At 65.7% G+C, this 25779-nt stretch overlaps 1 protein-coding gene across 3 annotated transcripts in view; it reads right to left on the bottom strand.

The window, feature by feature from the left end:
- Nucleotides 1–25779, bottom strand: part of CBFA2T3 (CBFA2/RUNX1 partner transcriptional co-repressor 3) — a gene marked incomplete at both ends in the record, with an annotated part of 81182 nt that overhangs the window by 2567 nt on the left and 52836 nt on the right. Inside the window, 8 exons of one of the 3 annotated variants that reach the window (XM_082862101.1) lie at nt 16–223; nt 797–882; nt 3706–3929; nt 4607–4788; nt 8950–9039; nt 9151–9392; nt 13520–13597; nt 16532–16678. In XM_082862101.1, the coding sequence (XP_082718227.1) occupies nt 16–223; nt 797–882; nt 3706–3929; nt 4607–4788; nt 8950–9039; nt 9151–9392; nt 13520–13597; nt 16532–16652 (1231 nt within the window). Of the gene's footprint in view, nt 1–15; nt 224–796; nt 883–3705; nt 3930–4606; nt 4789–8949; nt 9040–9150; nt 9393–13519; nt 13598–16531; nt 16679–25779 lie in introns of those variants that run through there. The other 2 variants (XM_082862099.1, XM_082862100.1) reach the window with 2 other exon arrangements.

The raw sequence follows: 25779 nt of genomic DNA, 5'->3' as shown, positions 1-25779 counted from the left end.
CCCGCGCGCGCCCACAGAGCACACCTAGCTGAGCGCCCTCAGCGCCCGCGGAGCTGCCGAGGGGCCGGGCGGCGGGCGCGGGGCCCTTCTTGCTGTCCTGGGCGGCGTCACTGTGGCGCCGGATCCAGTGGTTGAGCTCCTCGCGGTCGGCCTCCTGGCAGCGGCGCAGCACGGTGAGCGAGCGCCGCGTCTTCTCGGCCATGTCCATGATGCAGGTCAGGAGCTGCGGGCACGCGGGGCCGGGTGAGCCACTCGATGACGAGGACAGCCGGGACACGGCCCCACACTCCGGGCCCGGCCAGCCCGCCCGCCCGGCCTTCCCAAGGGGGCTCAAGGCTGCGGCCTGAAAACCCACCTCCACTGCCCGGAAAGACACCGAGCAGCTGGGCGGGGCTGGGGGGGCGCCCGGGGCACCACACCGGCGGGGAGGCTTGTCCCGACCCAGGGCTGGGGCTCTCCCTGCAGCCCTCGAGGAGCGGCCTGCCCCGCGAAGCAGACGGGCCAGCGCCGCTCTCTTGGGCTCCCCTCCCCAAAAGGACGCGGGGCAGGGATGACCCTGCAAATGGTGTTAAAGGGGTCCCACCCCCGCGGCCAGGGGGCCTTTCTCCGGGAGACGGTCCGCGGGGCCCTAGAAGGGAGGGTGCTGAGGGGCCGACCAGGAGCGCACGGGCGACCCTAGACAGGCGGGCGCAGGGCCAAAGGGGCGCACACGAGCCCTGCCCCCGCAGCGCCCGCAGGTTGGGCAGAGCGCCTGCGAGTTGCTGCGACGCCCCGTGGCCCGAGCCTGGACACTCACGTTGTTGAGGTGCTTCCACTCCTCTGACCACTCGCGCTCCGTGAGCCTGTGGTCAATCACTTCCTCAGGCCGGGACCCGTGCACGGCTGCGGAGGAGGCCGATGATCAGGCCCCGCCCCCGCTCCCAAGCCTCGCCCCCGCTCATCAAGCCCCGCCTCTGCTCACGCCCCTGCCGCAGGCCCCGCCCCCACTCACGCCCCTGCCGCAGGCCCCGCCCACGGGCTGTGCCCTCCCGTGGAGAGGTGAGGAAGAGAACCCTGGGCACTGACCGTATGCCCACTTCCCTGGGGGCTCAGGAACAGGCCTGGCCTCTACTCATGCTTCGGAGCAAGAGACCCCTGTCCCCATCCCGCGCCTTGGCCACCCCTCCCCCACCTCCAAATCCAGCCACTCTCACTCTTTCTGCCCCCTGCTGCTGGCATAGTGGCCTCAGACCTCAGTCAAGGGGCTTCCCCACTGCTCAGGGCCTCCTGTGGCTGCCTGGCTTCACCCATACTTTACTGCTTCCCGGACTCCTATGCGTCCTTCAAAGCACGGGTCACAGGCTCCTTCCTCCTCAGCAGCCTTGGGCTCTCAGGCTCCCTTAAGCCCCATGTGTCTCTGGTTGTGTAGTAACTATAGGTGCTACTTTGTTTATCCTCAGTCCTGCCAACAGACTGTGTCAGTCCCCAGGGCAGGGCCAGTGTGGCCTGTTCACCTCTGTGTCCCCTGGGCCGAGCTCCAGCCTGGTAAGAGGGGTGATCCGGCTTATCTGCTGGGTCTCAGGTGAGCAGGTGTAGTGTGGTCTCCTGGGAAACGGTGGGGTCGGGAAAAGCCAGAGCCCTGACACTCATTCCCCATGGGACCTGGGCCCTTTGTCTTGCTGTGGCCTCAGTTTCCCCCACCTGCCTGCCTCCCAGAGGTGTGATAAGACTCCCGGGAGACGGGATGGAGGGGAGGGCCCTGGGTGTGGAGCAGGGCTCTGTGCTAAGGGCTTTACGGGTTCATCCCTGCCTCAACCGCCAACCGTGTGTGGGGGGAGGGGTCCTGCCGTTATTTCCATTTTATAGATGAGGAAACTGAGGCTGGTTACAGGGACATGTGGACCAAAGTAAAGCAAGGTCGGCTGGAGCTGGGGCTGTGCCCTTAGCCACTGGCTGGTATAGCTCCAGAGACTGAAACAGTGGGGTGCCCACACCCCATAATCAGAAACAAAACAAACAACTGAGAGCTGAGAAATTCACACCAGCAGGGCAGCATCTGGCTTTCTCACAGCAGCTCCTCCTACACTTTTTGAAATACTGAATATGCTCATCCCACTTCCCCAGCCCAGGAAGCAGGGCCCATGCTTCCTGGGCTGGGGTCTACTTAGGCCTTTTTTAGCCCCCAAACCTGAAATGCCTACCCAAACTGCAGCAGAGGTGGGAGGTAGTAGCCACAGCCCGCGGTACAGCACCCTGCCCTGCTGCCCACGGAGCTGGGGCCTGCACCGACGCCCTGCCCTGCTGCCCACGGAGCTGGGGCCTGCACCGACGCCCTGCCCTGCTGCCCACGGAGCTGGGGCCCGCGGTGCACTGCCCTGCCCTGCTGCCCACGGAGCTGGGGCCTGCACCGACGCCCTGCCCTGCTGCCCACGGAGCTGGGGCCCGTGGTGCACCGCCCTGCCCTGCTGCCCACGGAGCTGGGGCCTGCACCGACGCCCCAACCAAAATAGTGGCTGAGATCTGCCTGACAGCTGGTGTTTATTTTTGCTTTAGCAGAAGCGGGTGGGAATTAGCACCTGCCTGACCCGGCTGCAGGGAGCCAGACGCTGTCACCTGCTGCCCGGGCCTGGGCCTGGGCCCTGGAAGCTTCCGGGGGGAGGAGGCAGGGGCAAGGCCTCTGCTGACCCTTCCTCTGGGCCCACCATCGGCGCCCTGGGCCTCTGCCTCAGGGGCAGCTGTTTCCAGGTTTCCCGCTGCGGGGGTGGTGGTGGTGGTGGGGTCCCTGGGGTGGAGGCTAATCCTATTCATCCCTTTGACCCAGCACAGAGGAAGGTCAGAAGGTCAGTCGTGGTAGCTAGACGACTTTGGGCCTGTCCGTTACCCCTTTGGGCCTCAGTCTCCCCATCTGTGATGTGGGCATGCTAACACGTCACACAGGTGTGTCAGAACACATCAGGGTGCTGCCTTCCAGGACCCAGCGAAACACACAATGCCAACAAGAGGACCCCCGGGACCGGCCACACCCCCACCAGTGACAGCTGGGTCTCAGCACCCACGCTGGGCTAGGCCCTGAATTAACACCCTCTCACCCCCTGAAGGCGGGGCTGCTCTTAAACCCAGCCAGCAGGGAGGAAGCAGGCATGCAGGGCACATGACCTGCCCAAGGGCACACCTGCCCCCGGGGGCTGTCGCCTCAGCGCCCAGCCTCCCTGATCTCCTTCGTTCCTGCACGGACCACCCTCTATGGATTTGCTGTTTTGGTGTAGCAGGACCCGCCGTGTGCGCTCAGTGGTGCCCTGCTTTCCCTCGGGGCGCCTGGGCGTTGCAACTCCTGCGACTTGGGGACCCCCCACATGCCCGGTCTCTCCCGGCTGCCAGTGCATCCTCAGCGGCTCTAGATCCCATACCTGGCCCTGCAGAGTCCCCAGGACAGGCACCTCTGCAGCCACGGCGCCCACCTGCCATGGGGAGGGGCCCTCCTGGCCCTGAGGTGGCGGCGTCCAGCTGTCCCCCCGGGAAAGATGGCTGTCCCTCAGGCTTCTGGGCGCAGCCCAGGCGGGGTGGGGTGCAAATCTCTCCTCTGCACCCACGTCCTCAGTGCCCATCCTCCCCGGACAGACGCGGCCGGGCAGCACCAGCGTTCACGAGCACACGGCAGCCCCGAATGCTCCGCCCGCCCCCACCTCCACTCCGCGCACGCGTGCACCCCCGCAGCGCGCCGCTCACCCAGCTGCCGATGGCGCTCCCGCAGCTCCCGGGGGTCAAGGTGGCGGTAGGAGTCCCGGAAGTGGTGGGCCACGGCCATGTCCTCCAGGCGGTAGTGCGGAGGCGGCGTGGGCTGGGGCAGCCCGTTGCTGGGGCTGCAGCGCTGGGCGGGGCTCAGGGTGCACGGCCGTTTGCTGAGGTGGTCCGGGTGCAGAGGGTCACGGTCTGACCCGTTCTCTTTGGTCCTGGTCCCAAGAGCAGGCAGGGGACAGTGGTCACGGGGCCACGATCCGTGGACAGAGGGGTGACGGGAAGGTCGGGGCGCGGGCAGAGAGCGAGTGAGCGAGCGAGGAGGAGACAGACCGAGGTGAACAACGGGAGAGATCAGACCCGGCCGCTGGGGGCCCAGCCCGGTGTGCCCCTCTTCCCCCTCCTCTGGGGCTCTTGGGGTGAGGTGGTCGGGAAGCCTGGGCCTCCTTGGAGAGAGTGGGGGAGACACCCTCCCCCATCAGCAGGACAGGTACCCACGCTATGACCCAGCAGTGCGGGCCAGCCCAGGCACCTGGGCACCTCGGGCTGCTGGACACTCGGGGTGCACGTCCAGAACGAAGGGAATATCCAGGGCATGCCGGCCAGGCAGTGTCTGTCCTGCCTCCGCCCCTGTCCTCCCAGGGCATCCGAGTCCTCAGGAGAACCCGCCACAGCCAGACAGGGCGGCCTCCCGGCGATTCAGCCTGTTCAGTGGCCTTGCACCTCAGGCTGAACCTGACCCACCCGGCAGCGGCTGCCACAGAACGCAACGAGGTATCGGCCTGCGTTCTCTCAGCCCCGGAACTGGGGTGCCCGCTAAGCCTCGGTGCCAGCGCAGCTCTCGAGAGTCAGGTAGGGAGAGAGCCGGCCCCTCCACCGTCCCCCCAGGTACCTGTCAGGTGTCCTCCTCTTGCCGTTCTCGTTGACCTCCGGTAGGAGCTCCGAGGAGTCGGTGGGGGAAGAGGCGCTGGCATCCAGCAGAAGCTGCTCGTGCTGGGCCAGGTACTGGGCGGGGGTCTGCTTTGCCAGGCGGGCGCAGTGCAGGAGCTCCCGCTGCAGCAGGGGCAGGTTAGCCTGTGGGGGGCGGGGAGGGGCTTGGACTGGCTGCTGAGTGAGGTCAGGGCGCCAGGTGCTTGGAGGTGAGGCAGGGACGCCAGCGGCCAGCCTTGCTGTGTGACTCTGGGCAAGCTGCACGACCGCTCTGGGCCTCGAGTTCCTCTGCTACAGCCTGGTGATGAGGGCGGGACCACGCCCCCCAGGAGACCCAGTGGTTTGGGGTTTCTCCCCTTCACCAAGTTCCCTCTTGCACTGGCATCTGGAGAAATCGAGGCGGGCTCCTCACCAGAACCCGCTGCCTGCGCCTGAGGAAACAGGCCCTAGACGACCGCCCGCACGGAGAAGGAGAGTGAGGCTCAGAGGGGACGGGGCAGCCCTGCACACAGTCACCGCAGTGGATGAGCAGGACCCCAGCACACCTGCCGCAGACCCCAACGTGCGCTGGCTGGTCCTGCCTGCCCACTTTCTGCGGGTTCCCAGCCCAGCCTAGAATGAAGGTATCAGTGTACCCACACCGCTCTGGGCCGTCACGCGTGTCACCTCCCGGGGTTGGACACGACCACTGGGTTCCACATTTGTGGGTCAGGACACCACAGCACAGGGAGCAGAATGGCACGTGGGGGTGGGCATGGGATTCGAACGCAGATCCTGCCTGTGACCACCGTGCGTAACTGCCGTGCCCTCCTGCCTCCGCTCTGCTCTAGGCCTCCCAGCGAGCACGGCAGGGCCCCGGGGGCTCGGCGGTCTCCCCAGGCTGGGTGGGGGCGCAGCGGCAGGCCGCTTGGGAGGGCCAGAATCTAAGTATTTGTAACGAAGGCAGTTCCCCAAGTTTCTCACGGTGTTTCAAAGCCACCTTGGCAGCCTCTCCCGCCTCTGCACCACCAGCCCCCACTAGCGCATCCACCCGGACGCGATCAAGCAGCCAATGTGTTTTTGTCAGGCAGCGCCGGCTGCCAGGCCTGTTCTTTTCCTACTTGGATAGCTGAACGGGGGCCAGCCCCGCCATCTGCCGAACACGTTAGGAGCGTGAGCTGGGAAAGGAGGTCCCGGGAGGTCCGAGGACGCCAAACATCCTCCCTCCCCCTCGCCAGCCCCTCCTCTCCTGGTGCAGCAGGGCGGGGGACAGCACGGGCCCTGGCTGGTTGTGTTAGAGCCATGGAAACATCTGGATTCCTGGCCGGCTGGACCCAGCTGCGAGCCGGGGCCACGGGTGGAGAGCTGGCTGGGCGGGGCAGCATCTCCCAGCTTCCGGAAAGCCCCACCACTCAGCCCCGCACAGCGTCAGGCTCAGGAGAGGGTGCAGGGGACCTGGGGCCTTTGGCTGGGGGAATGGCGACCAGGGCCCAGAAGAAATGCATAGACACTATGGGGGGCGGTGCGCATCTCCTTCCTGGGCAGCAGCCCCAATTCTGTCTGCAGGGCCTCGGAGGCCTTGCCACTGAGATGCTGGACAGACCGAGCTGGTGAATCCCAGCTCTGCCACCTGAAAGAAGGTTCCATGCTGCCCCCTTCACAGACGGGAACTCCGGCCGGAGGGAAATCAGTGTTTGCATAAACACCCGCATTCAGTGTTACTGGAGCAGGTGTCTCCCATTTGGTGAGGGTTTATGATGTTTCCACTGCTTTCCCAAGGACCTCCTCCACTGCCCCACACTCCACTGCAGGCCCTGTGTCTGCCCACCCTGGCTGTGCTGTGTGACCGTGGGCAAGTCACTTAACTTCTCTGACTTCTGCCTCACCTGCAGCTGGAGCTGCAAGCAGCTCTGGCTCCTCCCATCCTGGGTGTGAGGCTCCCATGAGCTTCTCATGAGTTAACTCTCCCAGTCCCACCTGAGGAGGTGGGCTGTCACACCCCAGGGACCCGGGAGGGGACTGGGAAGTGGGCAGAGCTGGGTTTGAGCCGGGCGGGCTGGCCACTGCTCCTGCCTCTGCTATAGGAGACGGCGCCAAGGGCCACCACATGGGTGCGCCACGGTCGGGCCCGGGAGGCCGTCAATCCCAGGAAGGCGGTGCCCCCGCTGCTCCCAGGTCACAGGTGGGGAAGCCGAGGCCGCCCAGCAGGCCGGCACGCCCCCAGGCTCCCTGCAGCACTCTCCATGCTCAAGAGGCCAGGGTCCCACGGTGGGGGGGGGGGGGCAGGGGCGGGGCACTTCCCAGGCAGGGCCGCAACGACTTGTCCACAAGCCCTGGGAACAGGACTGGCCACGCCCAGGAGCCCCACGTCTGGCAGACGAATGGACTCTGTCCCTGACAGCCCGCCGGCCCAGGGCCCTCACCCAGCTGCCCCATCACCAGGAGAGCAATCGGGGCGCCACAGCTCCAACAGCCCCATGACTGCGCTGCGGGCAGGGGGCACAGAGGCAGGCACTGCCAAGCTGGCACGTCCCGCCTGGCGCCTCACTGGGGCGTGCCTGGGAGGATGCGGGGATGCCGGGGCGCGCGGGGATGCGGCGTGTTTTCCCTGCTCCTGCTCTGATAAACAAGGGCAGCGGACACAGGCAGGTGGGACCTGTGCTGTAAATGTCTAATCTGACAGGATAAGCAAGCACTGCGTCCCCCACGATGGGGAGCGTGGAGTCAGCAGTACGTTGAAAGCAGGGAGGAACAGGGAAGGGCTGCTGATGAATTGCAAATGACTGCCAGATGGGCAAACCCTCAGCCCAGCTCACAGTGAGCTCAGAGGGGTGTGGGCGGGAAGGCGGGAGGAGGGAGCGGATGTGGGGTCCCCTTGCAACGAGGTGCGGGCCTGGGGCACACCCCGGGCAGGCTGGGAGGCTTGGAGCTGGAGGGGTCGGGGCTCCGGCTCTGCTCCACCCCTCCACCAGAGGGGGCCTCAGGGCCTCAGTTTCCCCACCTGTTAACCGGGAACAGTGGCAGCGCCTGCGCCACCCCCCGCACCCCGAGGGCTGCTGGGGGCTCAGCAGGGGCAGCTGCAGAGGACACGTCGTCTGCAGAACACCTGAAATCCCCAGAGGATGATGCCCAGTGGCAGTCGAGCACGTCCCAAAGTCTACCTGCGTGTCTCCCCACAACCTTCCCAATAGCCTGAGAACGGTTCCCACTTCACAGCTGCGGAAACGGAGGCACAGAGGGGTGAACTAGCTTGGCCCAGGACAGTGGGGGCTAAGCGGCAGGGTCAGGGCTCGCATCTGGGCGCGTCTGGTATGGCCTGTCTTCATGACCCTCTGAAAGGCAGGCCCCACCAGGGTGCAGCTCCACCTGGGCCCGGGAAACGAGAGCCCACCAGGCGCTCCAGGGCAGGCATCTCCCAAGCGAGCTCTGTGGAACCTGACCTGAGGAGATGCGCGCCAGCAGGGGCACCCGTGGTCAAATACATTTGGGAAGCATTTCACCTCCACCCCCTCTGGGAGATGTGCGACCCTCAAGGAGAGCGAAGGCCCTGAGAAGCACTGCAGGGGAGACATGGGTCTAACGCTTGTCCCCGTCTTGTGCACACACGTTGCCCAGCACCTTGTTAAAATGCAGATTCTGACTCAGTGGGTCTGGGCTGGGGCCCGGGAACCTGCATTGCTCACACAGCCTGGTGTTGCTGCCGCCAACCCAACACCAACTACCGAGAGGCCCTGGTCCACTGTTTACCTTCCGTGACGGCCACACGGCTGCCTTCCAACTGACACCCACTCAGCCATCTGTCTGCTTACCCACATGACCACCGTCTGTCCACTGTCCCCCTCCCCTCGCTCCGTTCCAGGTACACCCTCGCTGCTCCTCAAACACAGCAGGCACACCCCTGCCTCAGGGCCTTTGCATGTGCTGTCCCCGCTGCCTGGCTCTGTTCCCCACTCTCCTCCCTCGCCCCCCTCTATCCTCATCAGAAGGCACAAGGCACCCTCCCTGTAGCTCCAGAGTCTATGGCCGTTGCTGTCGGCTGGCATAGAGCAGGTGCTCAAAACATAGCTTGTCGAGCGGCTGAGTGAATTGGTCACTAATATAACAGGATTGAGCCTGGGAGCTTGGTCTCCGAGCACAGGGTCGGGTGGCTAACTACTCTGGCCTGGCAGCGGGCTTGCAGGAGTCGGCCGCGACGACAGGTCAGCACTGATCCCCCCTGGGGGACAGGGGAGTCAGAGTCTCGAGAACAGTGGCTGATCTGAGCTGGCAGAGAAAAGACTCGGGGCTCCTGGGGCCCCAGCGCAGGGGAAGTGGGTTTGTCCCTACCTTCAGGAAGGGGATGACGAACGGCCGCAGCGGGAAGTTGGTGGCCTCCTGGAGCTTGGAATGGAACTCCTCGATGGTCAGCGTGGAGTTCTGGGGGGCGGGGCGGGGCAGGGGGAGAAAGCACCTTGCTTCAGCCCGGGGAGAGGAGGGCAGAGACAGGGCTGGCCCGGCCCGGGGTCACCACGTCCCCACCCGACTCACCACGAGCCCCAGCACCAGCGTGCGCACGCGCTCCCCGATCTCCGGGGAGATGTCACTGCCGAACTGCTGCAGGGTGGCCAGGAAGCGCTTGAGTTTGCTGAGCTGCCGCGCCCCGCAGGCCGGGGGCAGCTGCTGCGTGGACAGCGCGGCAGTGCACGAGGTGGCTGGGCCATTGCTGAAGCCGCTGGGCGTGGACGGGGTGCCGCTGACGGCCGTGGGCGAGGGGCTGCTGCCGTTCATCACTGCACGGGGAGAGGCGGGCTGAAGACACTGCAGGGCGGCCGGGCCCCACGGACACCCTTTACAGACGCACAAGCTGGGGCCCCGGCAGGGTGGGAGTACAGACGTGATCCAGGTGTGGCCCGGGCTTAGCGGCCCCTCGGCTTTGCTCTGGGCCGCGCAGTCAGGCCCTCCACACCCGGGGGACACCACGGCCGCACGCTGCCTGGCAGACACGCATCTCCTGTGAACAGGTAGAGGGGCTTCCCCACAACCGGGATCTGCGGGCCCACCCCCCTCTTCCACGGGGAGGTCCCTCATCCCCCCTAAAGGGTAGTGACCACCCCCCCACCACGATGGCCCAAAGCCACGCCCCAGTGCCTACACAGGTGCCAGGCTGACGGGGCTCAAGGTGGGGCAGGGGAGCCTGGACCCCCGGGACAAGCAGGGTCGGATGCTGGCGGGGGGACACTGCACAGCTGCTGTCTGGGGCTGCTGCACGGGTGGACGTGTGCGCACACGGGCCCCAGCTGCGTGCGGAGGACGAGCAGGTGACCCGAGGGGCTTGCGCTGAGCTTGTGCGGGGGCCCCGGAGCAGCACTGTGGGTGCCTGTGGTGACAGACACTGGGATGCTGTGAAGGGGACCAGGGGCAGGACCGTGATCCTCAGCTGAGTCTGCCCCAGGGCCGGGGAGCCCTGCAGAGCCTGACCACCTGCTCCCACTCCCCTGCACCAGGGCCTGCACAGAGATCAGAGGTCTGGGCTCCCAGGGCCCTCGGTGATGGCGGAGGGGGTCTGGACACGGGAAGGCTGCACGGGACCCGCGCCTTCACACTCCTGCTCGCACACCCAACTCCCGCTCCTGCGCACGTCTGTGCTCCCTACACGACCGTCCCGAAGCCCACCCTTGCCCACACCCTGCACTCCACGCACCTTCCCTCCCTCAGCAGCCCTGCACGCACCTCACGCAACATGCCAAACACACGTGCACTCATGCTCGCATACACGCGTACACGTGCACGCAGATACATAAATGTGCACACACGTGCACACACCTCATGCGTGCTCGCACACAGGCCTATATGCACTGCACGCATGCACACACGTATGTGCACACGGACCCAGTGCACAGCCCACAAAGACCTATGCACACACGCACACACACATGCCCACAAGCATACCCCACATGCACGCTTGCACACGTGTGCACACACGGGCACGATGCAATGTAGCCCCACGGCGCACCCATGTGCACACCCACACAGCACACTAGCACACGCACACGTGCAGGCGCACGTCTCACTCACTCAGCTGTGGTCCCCAAGGCCCGTGCCCTGGCCCTCCCGCCTTGTCTGGCTGGGTCTGTGCAGAGGCCGCGCGCTCACGCCTCGCCAGACTAGGGATCTGGGGACGCAGGACAGCTCAGAGCTGCTGTTTTCTCAGGGCCGGGTTTCTCCAAGGCTCCAGCATCTGCCGGGGCCTGTGTGTGTGGAGACGGGGGAGCAGCAGCCCCCTTCTCCGGGCTGGGGATGCTGCTGGGCTCGGCTCTGGGAAGCGGCCCTTCTGAACAGCCGCAGCACGGGCGGAGGGTGTGTTGCCCTGCCCCTCCAGACCCCGCCAACCCGGCTATCCTGACCTGGCTCTGGGGGGTGACCTCCACCGTCCTGGCCTCGCCCAGCCTGCAAGGGCGGGAGCACGTGAGGTGACCGCATGCCCGTCCCTCCTCCCTGCGCCTCGGCTATCCCAGGGCTTGGCTCTCCAGGTCCCAGTTGCCGGTTCCACCCGCACCTGCAGGCCTGTGGGAGGTAGCTCCCCTCCAGCCCTAGGCCTGTGCCCTCCCCCTCGGAGCTGGAACTGGCGCCCCCCGTTGACCCCGAGCCCACTGTCTGGGCGGCTCTGCACCTTCAGCTTCCATGACCCGCCTGCCGGCGACACCTGCGCACGCTCTACCGGCCCCCCCCCCCCCCCCCCGCCCTGAGATGCGGGCCAGGGACAGCCACCTAAGCCCCAGGCAAGGGGCCTCGCAGTCCCTGAGCAGCACACACGGTGCTCAAGGTCGCCTCCCATCCCCCGGGGACCCCGGCACTCCGCAGACCCTCAGAGGCAGACGAACGCAGCCCAGCCCTTGTGGGCGCAAGATAAGCACCCTGGTTGGGAGTGGACGTCCTGGACCAGCCCAGACATGCCGTGCGGGTGAGATGCGGGCCTGGCCCCCATTTCCTCATCAGCACACGGCCCTCGGCCCAAACCAGAGGTGGGGCTTCTGGGCCCGGAGGACGGGGTGTTCCGTCTGCTGCATGCTCCCCCTCGCAGGACCCAGGGCATCCTTCTCCCACCGGAAGGCGCCGGAAACGCCTGGCCTGATTGCTTTTGCGTGTTGGGTGATGGCTCATCGATAACCGGCCCCACGTAACAGACGTTTGGAAAGCACTGGTTGAAAGCCAGGGTTGGCGCCAAAACAGACGTGCTGCCTCTGTGTCCCGAGAGGGGGCGGCTGCAGGCGTGGTGACCCGCTCCGCTCCGGGGCCCGCGCCCTTCACTCGGCCCTTGGTCCCGCTTCTCCCTCCCTGGAGACACAGTGCAGGTTGAAACCTGTTTGCCCCCCTGGTCTGGGCGACCTTAGAAGCTCCTTCCAGGACCCACAGGTGACACGCAGCTCAGGGGTAATCCTACAGGACAGTCACTCTGGGGACTAGCTCTCGCTCTGGGATGGAAGGAGCTCCAGACACAGAACACGAAGAGCCCTGTCCCTCACCCTCTCCGAGGAGTGTCCAGGGCACCCTTGCAGAAGACCCTGCTGTTGTGCTAATTTTCTCTGTCATTGTGGAGCTGATGCGCGCGCGCGTGCACACACACACACACACACACACACACACACACACACACACCCCCTCGTCGAGACTGATGACAGCCGCTGGCGGTCACCCCAGACAGGCCGGGAGGTGGCCTGCTGCATGGGGACCTCACCGCAGCGGGGGCTCCTGGTCACTCACGGCAGAGCTGGCCCGTTGCTCGGGGTCTGGATCCTCAGGGGCTTCGAGGACGTGCGGCTATCCATGCCTCCTGGGACCCCGCCCGCCAGCCCCTGGCCTGGCCTCCCCGTGGCGCCCTTACCCGCTCGCCCTCGGCGCCTGGTCCTCCCGGCGGCCGGCCTGCCCTCGCTCGCTGCGCTCCCTCCCAGGCTGCCGGGCAGTCTCAGCCGCTTGCTAAAGAGACGCCGAAAATAACCCTCGGCCACAAGTGCTTTCATTCCCACAACAGGTGTGTTACTAAGATAGACCACACGTGTCCCGGCCGAGGTTTGGGGGCACAGCGCAGCACCCCACGGCTCCCCCAGTCCCGAGGCCTGGGCCGGGGGGGCTAGGACGAGGCACCGAAAACAGTCCCTCCCGCCAGCCCCCTCCCAGCCTTGGTGCTGGGAATCGCCATCCTCCTGTCCACACAAAGCTCACAGGCCGCACAGCACCGCAGCTCCGTGGACACGCCGGGCCCTGGATGATGCCACACCTGGGCTTACATCGGGCCGGTCCAGATGGGCGAGCCCGCTGCGCTCGCTGGCTGACACGCACTGCCAGCATCGCCCCATGAGAGCCTTGCCTAAGGGCATCAGCTGCGGCTTGGGCGCTTGGACGGGAACGTCTACAAGTGACCAACATCTGCTGAGCACCCCGCGTGGGCCAGACTTCATGCTGACGTGGCCCAGGGCTTCGTGTGATCACCCCTGGCGCGGGCGCCATAACTTCCTTTCTACAGGTGGTGGCCCCTGCCTGTGGACACTGTGCCTGGAAGGGTAAGCGTGGGGTCTGCCCCAGGCTGGGGTCTGCCCTTGAGATGGGCTGTGGACTGGCCACTGACATCTGACCTTCTTGCAACTCTGGGACCTGCCTGACTCGCCCTGTTTTGAGTTGGGGAAAAGGAAGCTGAGCGAGGCCAGCCGCCTGCCTGAGGCCACAGAGCGCGTGAGCGGCAGGGCTGGGTGTGAGCTCAGCCTGTGACTCGGGGATCCTGGCTGCTCTGCTCTCCTGGGTCTGTCCCTTGGGCTCCATCCCCTAGGAGAGGCCTAGCCCGGCAGATGCAGGGGTGCAGGCAGAGCAGGGGGCGCCGGGTGAGGACCTCCCGGGAGGCCGCGGTTTTTGTTATTTTACTTACAAAGACAGACCATAGACCATTTTAAGCAGCCATGAAAACGGCCGTGGGGCAGAGACATCGCAGGCCCGTCCTCTCGATCTGTAAGCAAAATAAGAAAAGCACGCTGTGAGGAAGGAGGCCGGCACCGGACGCTGCCCTAGGGGGTGTCTACAGTCGGCCCCTCCCCTGCCTCTCGACAGCGTTTTGGGGATTGGGACTCTGTCACCACCTTGGGCCAGTCCACAACCTTCTCTGGGCCTCGGCTTCCTTCTCTGAAAAATGGGCTGGACCAGGGGATGTCTTAGGGCCGTTTCTGGCGGGAACATCTGGGGCTCCACAAGGGTTCGGGCGGGACACCCTGGCTCTTAACAGCTGCGTTTCTGGAAAGCGCCTGGTGACCCCACTCGGCACCATCCTCAGGGACCCGGAGCCCAGGTGATGGGCTTGAGGTCAACAGACACACCAATGGTGGTTCCGAGACGAAGCCCAGGTCCGAGCTGCCGCGAAGGGCAGAAGCACCAAAGAGGAAGAGAGATTTGATTCGTCTGAGCTGGAGTTAGTGGGCAAAAGCCGCAAGGAGACAAGCTGAACCACTGTAAACAGAGACTGAGCCCCCGTCACGGGGGCAGGATGGAGCGCTAGCCCCTTAAGGGTCCTCCCCGCTGCCAAGTAGCTCCTTACATCCCTCCCCAGAGGTCTCTCAGCCCTCTGCCCCAGTCCCGAGCCACACCACAGCTTCAACTCTAAAATGAATTCGTGCCCAGGGCAGCCACCAGGCAAGAAGAACCACAGCCCTCAAGCCATGGCTCAAGGTCAGTCTCTGGTCAGCTTGGCTCGCAGGCCGGTCCTGGGGAATCTGGGGAGGTTCTTGGCAGGAATCCGCAGGGAACGCAGGGGCTCCGTCTACTCTGGCTCCCATCAGCAGGTGCACGACGCGGTTAACCCCCCTGCTTTCAGGGAATTCGTGGGTTAGGGAACAAATCTGAGGCCACCTTGGAGGAAGCCTGACACTTAAGACAAAAGCCCCCAGCAGCCAGAGAGCACTAGGAGTCAGCTTAGGAAAGAAAGACGCTCTTGTCTCTCATAACCTCCATGCCCTGAACGGAGCCGGGACCCCAACGAGAGGGGACGGACCCTGAGCCACACGCAGTCTGCCTCCCGCACGTCTGTTCGCAGGCCTCACGGAGGCGAGCCGGTGGGGTCAGCTGACCCCAGCCCAGTCCACAGCCTGGAACATCTGGTTCCCAGACCAGCACTGTCTGGAACACGGGCTCCTGGACCGGAAGAAAAGCAGGCCAGGGAGTCGCGCCCACGAGGGTCGGGGTCCCCGGGTCGGAGCCCTCGACCAGACCCTCAGATGGTCTCTGCTGGTCTCTCCTGCTTGGAACCCGGACAACAGTTGCGGGGCAGGTCATCTTCCCAGGGGGAGCTGCTGTTGCCCCGTCAGGAAGAACTCCTTTTCCCGCCCGGGCTGAGCGTACGCGGGGGAAGTTTCGCCAGGCTGCAGCCTCCCCTCTCCACCCACGAGGCCGCACGCGGAGGCAGCGGTCCGTGGACGGAGACCGGCCTGCGGCTCAGCCCGAGGTGAGGACTGACTCTTCTGGAAAAGAGGGAGGGGTGACAGTCCCCGGGCGAGAAGAGTGAATGAGACAAAGCACGGCCACCTCTGGCCACTCCCGTGCGGCCAGTGCAGGCTGCGCACCCAGGATGGCGGAGGGCAGGGCCCACCCCAGTCTCCGGCACATGTGGGGACCCTGACTCAGACCGACCCCGGGGGAACAGAAGCTGGAACATTCTGTGCCAAGCGATGTGTGGGGAGGGGTGCTTGGCCATTAAGCTCCTACCGTGCAGGGGTCACCCTGCTTCCAGGTGGCTGCTCCCGGGAGCAGGTGGTGTTGTCCCATCTCCCAACAGGGACCAGCTCACAGCCAACATCCTACAACAAGGGGCCCAGCCCGACCTCCTTCTCCAGGTGGCGGCCGCTGCCTGGCCTCGGAGGGCAGAACCAGTACCCTTCACGCCCAGATATAAAAGGAGCAGGCCAGGCCCTGGGGCCCACCCTGGGCTCTGAGCACAGCCCAGGACCCCGGGTGGGTGGAGTGGAGCCCGATGAAGCCGGTGGGAGCCAGGGGCCACCAGGCCAAGGCATTTGAGGTTCCTGCCCCAGAGACGGGCTTCATTAGGGTTTCAAAGCCTGGGGAAGGGTCCCCTGGTGTGGGGCTTTCTGGTTTCTGAACATGTGGGTGGGGGAGGCACGTGGACTGCCCGCCAGAAACACCTAGGACACACTGCTGAGCCCTTGGTCGAGGGGACAGGGAACAGTGTCCCCCACAGCAGCCCAAGCCGGGGGTCTCCTTCTCAACTGCTCTGACTCAAAGGACCGGGGCTCAGTGGTGCCTGTGGATTCCGAAGCCCACCCAGACCCTCTGTGTGTGCCGAGATGCTCAACCCAGGGCCCAGGGCCAGCGAGATACCACCACGTTGCTGGCCCCCCTGACCCCAGCTCCTGGCCCACCCACACACCCGGCTCAGGCCTGGCCGCAGAGCTCCTCCAAGGCCACAGCTGCCTCCAATGGGCCCTCCAGGGTGTGCGGGCCCAAAAGGATTCACCCACATGCAAGTGACCTGCTGTGTGACCATGGGGAATCCCTCATCCCTCTCTGAGCTCCAGTATAGCAGCTAAGCTTGACAGAATGCTCACCGTGTGCCCACCGTGCTAAGAACTTCTAACTCACTCGCCCTCACAGCAGCTCCTTGAGGCAGGGGCCATGACCAGACCGGCTTTACAGATGAGGAACGCCAGGCCCACAGAGGTTAAGAAGTTTGCCCAAAGCCTCACAGCTACGAAGCAGAAGAGCTGGGACCCGAACCTCAAAGCTTGGGCCCTGACCCATGATGACATCCTCCCTCTTAAAGGCCCAACAGGGGTGTTTACAGGTCCAGGATGGAAGCTCGGACCTTAACGGGCTCGAGGGACCCCTGGAGGTGCCTCTCCCCGCTGCGCCCCTGGGGCCGGGCCCTGGGGTTACTCACTTGTGTGGGGTGTGAAGGGGGGGTGTCGCGTGGCCCCCTGGGACGCGGCGGGCAGCGGGGGTGGCATGCTGGGGGGCGTGGCCTGGGGCTGCGTCTTCACCTCGGCTGGGGAGCCAGGCATCGCGGAGGCCTTCTCCTTCCTGTCCGCTGTGGGCGTCACGGCCACCGGGGTGGGGGAAAGGAGAGAGAGACAGAGAGAGAGAGAGCACGGGTGAAGCAGGCCGAGGGGCACAGGGGTCGGCGCCGCCCAGCCCCACCTGGTTCCCGGCTCAGGGCCCCAGCAGCTGGACGTGGGCCTATGTTGCTGGGGGCCCAGGTGGGCGACTCCCAGATGGCCCCCAGGTAGCTTCCGGCTCTGCCTACAGAGCCCGTCCCAGGCCCCAGCCTGCCCTAGATAAGCCCCAGGTGTGCTCACAGGTGGCTGACATCCCACCCACCTAGGACCGGAGAGCAGGCTTGGGTCGGCCCATTTCAGGTGGGCTGGAGGGTGTAGCTTTCAGAACTCTGGCCAGCCAGAGCCGGGCTGGAGTTCTCACTGTGGAAGTGGCCCTGGGGGAGCCTGGATTGTCTCTCCTGCAGACCAGGGAGTCGGGTGGCATCCCCCAAGCCTGCGGTACCCCGACCCTGCTTGCATCAGCCCCTCCTGGAGGGCATGTGCAGACAGCCTCCCCACCCCCATTCCTGAACTCAGCAGGTCCGGAGCGGGCCTGAGACTCCGCACTTGTAACAGGCTGCCGGGGAGGCCCCCGGGGCTGCAGCTGCCCAGGTATTCTTTGCAGGTGGGGGGGGGGTGAGCCTCTGGGCCTCCCCCTCCATCTTAGCTCAGGGTCAGGCCGCAGAGACCCGGGAGCAGCGGCTGGGATTGTGGGTGGGCGTCCCCGCCTGTAACAAACAGGCACAGCCCACGTCGCCCCAGCCACTGCTCGCCCTGCTGACACTGACGGAGTCTCCCGGGGGCCAGGGGGCCGATGGAGCCAGGCTTGACACCTGTCAGCCACCACCAGGACTACAGCTCTGTCCCGCTGCCTCTGCCCATCCTCCCCTCCCAGGGGTCCTGCACGATCTGGGCAGAGGTGGAGACGCACATGCACCCGGGCAGCCACCTCCGTGAACAGCGATGATGCTAATGAACGGCATTTACCGCTACCTGTGCCCCAGACCGCGCAGACCTCCCCTCATCGCTCCCACATCCTCCTTTACAGAGAGGAGATGCCCTCGGCACTCCAGGGCCCAGGGGGTGAGAGCAGAGAAGCCCCCTCCCCACCGGGCCCCACGGAAGGGGGAAGCAGCCGCTCACCAGCAGCCACCCGGCCTCGCAGCACCTGCTGTCCACTCAGCTGGCCTCCCTCCCGCCGGGCGCCCTGCCCCCCAACAGCCCGTCTGTCAGGAGGCTGACGGCTTGGCACACGTGTGCCACAGCTGTGGGGGCCCGTCAACGCCACGCCTGGCTACGGGGCTGGCGGCCAGTCTCCAGTGACAACCAAAGAAGGAAAACGTGGCCAGTGCCGTGGGCTCCAGGCCACCTCTGGGGGGTGCAGCCCCATCCTGGCCAGCCCTTCATCTGACCAGGCCACCCTGGGGCAGGCAGTCCCGCCAGCAGGCCAGGGAGGGCGCTTAGGGTGCCAGGCTGGGACGCCGGGGATGCAGGGCCTGGTCGGACCTTCCAAAGCCCTTCCACGCCGGGCCTTCACCGGAGCATCACGGGTGGAGCAGACCAGAGAAGTGGATGGAGAGAAGCTGGCGGGAGGGGGCCATCAGGGAGGGTGGGCCGAGTGTGCCCGCGATGACGAGGGTGCCACATCGCAAGGGGTCTTGCGCCCACCCCACTGATGCCTGCCGGGCCTGCGGACGGAGCGGGCAGTGCCCTGCTGGTGCCCGGAAAGCAGGCCCGAGGCTGTCCACTTACAAAGGAGACACACACACGCTCCTGGAAGATGACAGTCGTGGCTCCTGTTCCCAGGAAACGCTGTGAGGGGGACGCTGCTGCCAGCCCTGTTTCACAGGCACAGAGAGGTGCAGCCATCCACCAAGGGCACACAGCACGTATGGTCTGGGTGGGTCTGCAGGGTTCCAAGGCCTGGTTGACATCAACGCGAACTCTCCTCCTTGCAGGAGAGGCAGCAAACCCAGGTGGATGGAGGTTCTGGGCTGGCTGGGTGGGGGCACCCCTGCGGCTCTCCCAGGTCCCACCTCCAGCCCTGGGTCCTGGGCCCCCAAGGGCTGTGCACAGTGGAAACCCCACAAGAAACCCCACAGGTCTTGAATCTTGTTTGAGTCTGGCTCTATTGCCTCCTGGCTGGCTGTGTGACCTAGGGCCAGTCACCTCACCTCTCTGAGCTGACTGTGTAAAGGCTGAGGGCGAAGCTCTCAGTGAAATTCGGTCACGGTTTACGGAGCAACTTGTGTGCCAGGACCCTGCTCTGGAGGCTGCCCTCGGCACGCACCCCAAGCCATGAAGCAGAAGGTGACAGAGCCCCTCGGGGAAGAGCAGAGGTGGTGTGGAGACGGCGAGCGACAGCAATTGTGGTCCAGGAACAGAGAACACAAAGGCAGCAGGGAGTGTGCAGGGCCTCTAGCTGTGCAGGGAATCGACAGGAGGCTGGCTGGGCCGGGCTGGTGGGCAGTAGGGAGCCAGTGAAGGTTCTGCACAGCATCCAGTAGACGTCATCTCTCCTGCCTGAGACCCTCCAGCAGCTTCCCCTGCACGTGGGGCTTCCCAGGGTCCTACCCCCCGGCCCGCTCCCACGACACCCAGAGCCCCAGCTCCGAGCCCTCACACCCCCCCGGACCACTCCCCCTTCCCTCCTGGGGGTCCAGCTCCGACCTCATGTCCTCAGGAGAGGTGTCCCCACGTGAGACATGAGGGTCTCTAGCTCCCCTGGAACGTGACCCCCCGAGATGACCTTGTTTCCTGGCTCACCTGTCACAGGGTTTCTGGAAGGCCGGCCACGAGAATGAGGTCACCACCGGCAGCCCTCCTAGAGGGGTCTCCCTGCTCAGGGGCCAGAGGGGGCAGGTCGGGGGGTCCTGGCTGCCCTGCCTCCAAGGTGGGCCGACACGGGGGCTGCTGAGGGGCTGTGGACGCACCCACAGCTCACCCTGCACTCTTGCCTTCCTTGGGGCTCGCCGAGCGAGGACAGCAGGGTGCGAGGGAGCTGAGTCCCACCCTCCTGACGAGTGGCTGCCTCTGAGCCCGGCTCCCCGCCTCCCCGGGGTGCAGCATGGGTCAGAGGAGGAGGAGAAGCGTTCTTGGTGGGGGGCCGAGCGCCCGCCGTGGTCACGCCACCCGCCGGTGGTAGCTTATTATTACCGTCCTCTCGCCGCCTCTGCACCCCCGAGCTGTGTGGGGAGCCCGGGTCAGCCCGCGCTGGAGCCAAGCCTGCCCGCCTGCTGGCCTGTGTGGCCTCAGGGCACACGGCTAACGAGCTGCCAGACAGGCAGCCTCACTCTCCCAGGAGCCGGCTTCCTGCCCAGCCCCTTTCAAGGGCCCGCGCCAGCCAAGGGCTGCTCCCTCACCCCCTAAGACCCACTGCGAGGCTCGGACCCCCGAGGGCTAGGGCACAACCTTCCTGCCCATCTGGCAGCCTGGGTAGGGCCGTGTAGGCAGGACCCTGCACCCACAAGCCAGCACGAGCAGGAGCTGGCCAGGACGCGGGGGCCTGGGGAGGGGCCTGCTGTTGGGTGCTGACTGCTGGGGGCCGGTGAGGGGGCAGCTCCCACCCCCGCCAAGGCTGCGGCAGGGGGGACGTCCCGGCAAGTTCCAGACTCTGCCCATAAAACCTGGGCCGGCCTTGTGGGGCAGCTCTTCCCCCCTCCCCCATTCTCAGGTACCTCTGCCCCCAGCGTCCACTCCCAGGGGTCCTCAGCCCCAGGGGAAGCCAGGCCCCGTGTGCTGCACGTCCACACGGCATCTCATTGGATCCTCATGGCCCCCCCAGAAGGCGCTGTCAGAGCCCCTGTACCGTGGCATCCTGTGCCCCGCCTATGAGAGGCACTGACTCCATCCATGGGACCCCGGGCTCGAATGGTCCCCTTGCACCCACCCCGGGTCTGCGTTTCCTCCACTCCTGATTCTAGGGTCATTGGGGGTCCTCAGCCCGAGACCCTCCACCCAACACCAGGGGTCCTCCTACACAAGCCCCCTTTTAGGGAGCTCTGATCTAGCAAGTCGGTTATGGGTCCCAGGCAGCTGAATGTATGTCAAGTTTTAAGTTCCTTGTTTCTTATGAGATTAATATATAAATAACAGCTTCCCCCATGATGGCTTAGCACACGCCCCTCATGCCTCAGCTTGCCCACCCCTCAGGACCCCAGGGACCGACTTTGACTAAGAATTCCATATCCCTGCTCGAGGACACACTGCACCTCAATAGCAGCCCCAGGAGGCAGGTCCTGCCATCACGCCCATTTTATAGATGGGGAAACTGAGGCTCGGGGAGGACAAGTGACTTGCTCAGGGTCTCAGAGCCTGAGGGCAGCAGGGACCGAGGCTGGGGACTCTCCATCAGAGCCTCAGGCCCCCGCGCCCTGCAATCTCTTGGGAGATTAGAAAGTTCTGAAGCCAACCCAGGGCTCCCTGCATGGGCCGACCAGCACACGGAAAGGGCAGCTGCCTGGGGTTTGAGGCCGGGGCAGGTTCATTGCTCTGAGTCAGTGGGTAATGCCCCGGGCGCCCTGACTCTGGGGCAGGGGAGCACAAGGACCACCTTCCCAACTCCTCGGGCTCTTTCCAGATGTTAGAGCTCCAGGGAGGAAGAATCGGGCCGGCCACAGCATCCCTGTCCCTTCCCCAGCCCCGTCAGCAGCCAGGGGCCAAGCCAGCAGCCACGGCAGCCCCAGAATCCCACACAGAAATGAAGCAGAAGATGGGGCGGAATCTGAAGACACGTCTGGGCTTATCCCCAACCGGGGCTCCCCGCCAGCTCTCCTGGAGTCCCGCACAGCGCCTCGACCAGAACGGCGGCCCTTGTGCTGCCGGGCGGGAGACATCTCCAGGGGTGCCAGACCCCACACCCATGGTCCTGGCTCAGAGGTAGGCAGACAGGGGCGAGGCGCCCAGCCAGCGACTCGTGACCCTCTCACAGCCCTCGGAGGCAGACGGTGCTCTGCTCCATCCTATGGGTGGGGAACCGAGGCACAGAGAGGCTAGGCGACCTGCCCTGTTCACACAGCTGAGAAAGGGCTGGAGGCGGCCCCCGAGGGCTGCCGCTGGAGGTGGTCCCCGTCCAATCTTCTTCTAACTGTCCGTCCCCCGCTCCCCACCGCCCCATTCCGATCCTGTAGGGCGGGGGGTGGTCCCCGCTGGTGACACCCAGTGAGCTGGAGGGTGAGACGCGAGCGGCCCCCCTCGGGGCTGGACTTCCTCCCCTGGCCTCTGTCGCAGCCCCACCCACTGCCCCGCACTCCCAGCCCTCGAGAACATTCCCAGACCCCTGCGGCGCTCCCCAGGGCCCCGGGAGACCCTGCGTCTCTCCCAGACCGCGGCTCCAGTTCCCACTACACGTCACTAATCTGTTGACAGAGGAAGCTGCTCTCTGAGGCCGGGCGCAGCCGGTGGGAAAGAACGTTGAGTGTGCTGAACAAGCCACCCCATCCATCACTGTCCTTGCCTCCTGCGTTCCCAGCCCGCCCTGCCCGTCTGAGAACCGGCCACAGCCCAGCGCTCCCAGCCCTGGGGTTCTAGAACCCTCCACGGGAGGGGGGCCATGAGCACCGGCACAGCCCATTCCCCATCCGTGCGCCGCAGAAACGGCGGGCCCCGCTTTCATCTTTTGTGCTCTGATTCTGCCGTTACCTCATTTGACCCTCATAGAAGCCGCAGGAAGTGGGAAGGTGGGAAGGTGGGCCGGTACCGACGGGTAGCACAGCTACGGTGACAGAGTCCGGACTGCGAGCCAGGCCTGAGCTGAGCCAGCCACACGGGTCCCCCGGCCTGGGAGGTGGCAGATGAGGAGACCGAGGCTCAGGGCCCAGAGGCCACTCTCTCTGTGGGGTCTCGGGACGTGACCCGTGGCGCACCCACACCGGTCCCTGGCACTGACCCGCAGGCAGGCAGGGCTCCCCAGGCCCGCGGGAGGCTCGGCAGGAGGCCTGCACCCTGAGGAGAAGCCCTGCGCCTCGGCCCCTCCCCTGCGAGCGGGTGGCCCCTGGGCACACGGCCCGGCCTCAGCCTCCGCAGCTGTAGGTAGGGGACGAGGAGGGAGCCCCACTGGGCCCGGCTCTGAAGTGCTGGCCTCCGCCCTGGGCCGGGCAGCCGGCCGAGGTTCTGAAGCTCCTGCCGAGGTGGACCGGACGCCGGACTTTCTTGGAGGCAGAGGGGCGAGCTGGCCCCTGAGACACGTTTCCTAAGAGCATTACCAGGTGGCCCCCTGCCCCTCAGCCGGCATCCTGAGAGTGCCCCAGGACCCTCTGTGACTGGCCGTCCCCTCTCTGCCCTCACCTCCCACACTCTCCTCCACGCCTTTGCCTGAATGCGACCGTCTTTCTCAGAGAAACCGAGTGCCCAAAGTAGGGCCAAGCGCACAGCAGGTGCTCCACAAATGCTGTGGAGTCAGGACCAAGGGAACGGGGAGATGGTCCACGGACAGCGGGACGGTCACAGCCTCGCCAGCCCCACAGCCTCCCTTTCGGCAGACGCCAGTCCTGAACCCCCAGCCCAGAGCCTCGGCCAGAGACTGGAGGGGAACCTTCCCAGTCAGGTGTCCTCTGGAGCCCCGTCCTCCGTCCTCGGAAGGCCTGCGGGCAGGGCAGCAGCTGGCTGGTGTCAGGTGTCCCGGGAAGAGCCTGAGGTGTCCCCAGCGAGGGCACACAGCCACCCGTCCCCGGCGCCTCCGGGCACACTCTGTCCTGCTCAGGCCAGACTCTCCCGGGAGGATCGCAGTGTCCCATCCCCACAGACATCCTGCCCAGGGCGGGGCAGCCCATCCATCGGGGCCCAGCCTGGGCTCCCGGGACCCTTCATCCCACACCAGCCCTCGAGGAAGACGCCGCTATCACCCCGCTTATGGATGGGGACAGCAGGGCCCAGAGTGACAGTAAGCGAGGTGCTTTCCCATCAGGTCCAAACTCTGCGTGTGACATTCGGGGCCCGCATGGCCTCATCTCCGTGTCCTCCAGGGCCCCGACGGCTCCCGAGTGCCCACGCTCTCTCAGGCTCCTCCTCCGCGTGGCAGAGCCCTAGTCCGGGTGGATATTGCTGCCCGCTGACGCGATGAGGAAATCGAGGGGCTGGAGGTCGGGGTTCACGCAAGACCACAGCTCAGCAAGGCTGCAGAGTCCTGACTCTGGCACCACTGGGTCCCGGCCAGGATTTCCCTCCCTCCCCCCCTCCCTTCCTTTCTTCTTACACCCCCTATCACACCACCGCTATGAGCCCCAAAGCCCCCTCTAACTACCAACAGCCCCCGACCCCCCACAAGCACAGAGGAGACAGAAGCGGATGTGTCTGTGGGGAAGTCAGGCAGCGCACGCTGAAGTCCACGGCTTCAGGGCGTCCCTCGTGGGCAGCACCCGCTCGAAGACGTGCCCGTGTGTCAGACACGGACACCGTGGGGGCCCTCGGACCCCGGTGCAGCGTGGTCGAGCACGGCACCGTCCCCCAGCAGTGACAGCTTGTGGAGGTGAGAGCAAGGTGCCTCGGCCCACGAGCGCCCTCCTGAGCGCCGGGCGCCCACAGGGTCCCGCTGCGTCCACACGAGGGGTGGACGTTGTTCTGCTCACGCGGTCCCAGGCAGGTTTCTGGCCTTATGACCGTCAGGCGGGACCTTGGAAGCCGTGAGAGACGCAGGCGATGCTGGCGGTGCAGGCGAGTCCTTCCGGAAGGCCGGCCCCGAGCACGCCCTGGGGACAGATTCAACTCCTTCCAGGCCACTGCCCACTGCACACTGGCTGCTGTGGGGCCTGGGCAAGGTGGGACAGACCCACTGCCAGTGCGCAGAGGGGGCGGCGGGACAGCGGGGCAGACACCTCTGCTTAGGTAGCTCCTGCCCCCAGAATGCCCTCCCCTCCCCTCAAGGCTTCCCGGAGGGTGGGGGGGGGGTTTCTCTCCTGGACCCTGGGGGTCTCGAGCAAGCCGGCAACCGCCTGAGGGCTAACGTCCTGGAGCAGGAAGAGGGGCACAGGGACCCTCCCAGAGCCTCCCAGTGGGCGCGTGTGGGACAAACGAGGGAAAAGCTAGGCCTGCACCCCAGGAAGCAGCCGCGTCTCAGAGGGGCCTGTGGCCCCGCTGGACGGGGCTCTCAGGCAGAGGCGGAGGGACTCGGGAGCTCCAAGGGCATGGGGTGACCCCTCACATGAAGAGGGGCGCGTTTGACCAGGAGGCTGACCCCTCCCCACCCCCTCCAAGGCCAAGGTCAGGGGACGGCTTGCCTTTGGTCCCCAGTGCTCTGCAGAGCAGCGCGAACTCTGGGGGGCGGGCAGCCCTAATGAGTCCCAGGAGCTGGAACTTGGGCCGCTTCCCACATCTGGTTTCAATCAAGGTCTCCGCCGGCCCACGAACCAGTCATGATATACACAAGGATTAGTATCTTCCCTCCCTTGGTCTGGGCGGCCCTCCCGCCCCCGCTGGCGCTCCAGCCACGTCCCTTGGATCCTCCCGCGTGGCCCTTCCCGGTCCTGGGGTCTGACCGGGAGGGCTGTTCCTCTGTGCATTGCTGCTGCCGCCGCCGCCCTTCCCGCGGCAGAGCGCTTAGCCACCCCGGCCGGCCTACCTCTCCACAGGTCCAGACCCTGTGACCACCGGGCCTGTGGGTGACAACAAGGTCACCCGTTGCCATGGCAACAACACTGGGCCGGGAGCCAGGAAACCTGGGTCCCCCATCCTGCTCTGTGACCGACTGTGCTTTTTTTTTTTTTTTTTGCGGTACACGGGCCTCTCACTGCTGTGGCCTCTCCCGTTGCAGAGCACAGGCTCCGGACGCTCAGGCTCAGCGGCCATGGCTCACGGGCCCAGCCGCTCCGCGGCATGTGGGATCTTCCCGGACCGGGGCACGAACCCGTGTCCCCTGCATCGGCAGGCGGACTCTGAATCAGTGCACCACCAGGGAAGCCCCGACTAACTGTGAATCCAATCACCCCAGCATGGCTCTGAGCCTCGGTATACCCCCATCGGTAAAATGGGCTCGTGACTCCCTCCTCCCAGGTCGGGGGTGGCCTTAGCAAAGGAAGCGTAAGGAGCAAGGCCACTGTGGCTCCTGTGTCGGGGAGGTTCCAGGTGGCCTCCCTCCACCCGTCTCAGCCTCTCGGCTGGA

The sequence above is a fragment of the Leucopleurus acutus genome, assembly GCF_964270905.1.
Source record: "Leucopleurus acutus genome assembly, chromosome: 20".
NCBI classification, from domain to species: domain Eukaryota; kingdom Metazoa; phylum Chordata; class Mammalia; order Artiodactyla; family Delphinidae; genus Leucopleurus; species Leucopleurus acutus.
Note: the sequence above shows the minus strand (reverse complement) of the source record. Positions and strands in the feature narration are given on the sequence as shown.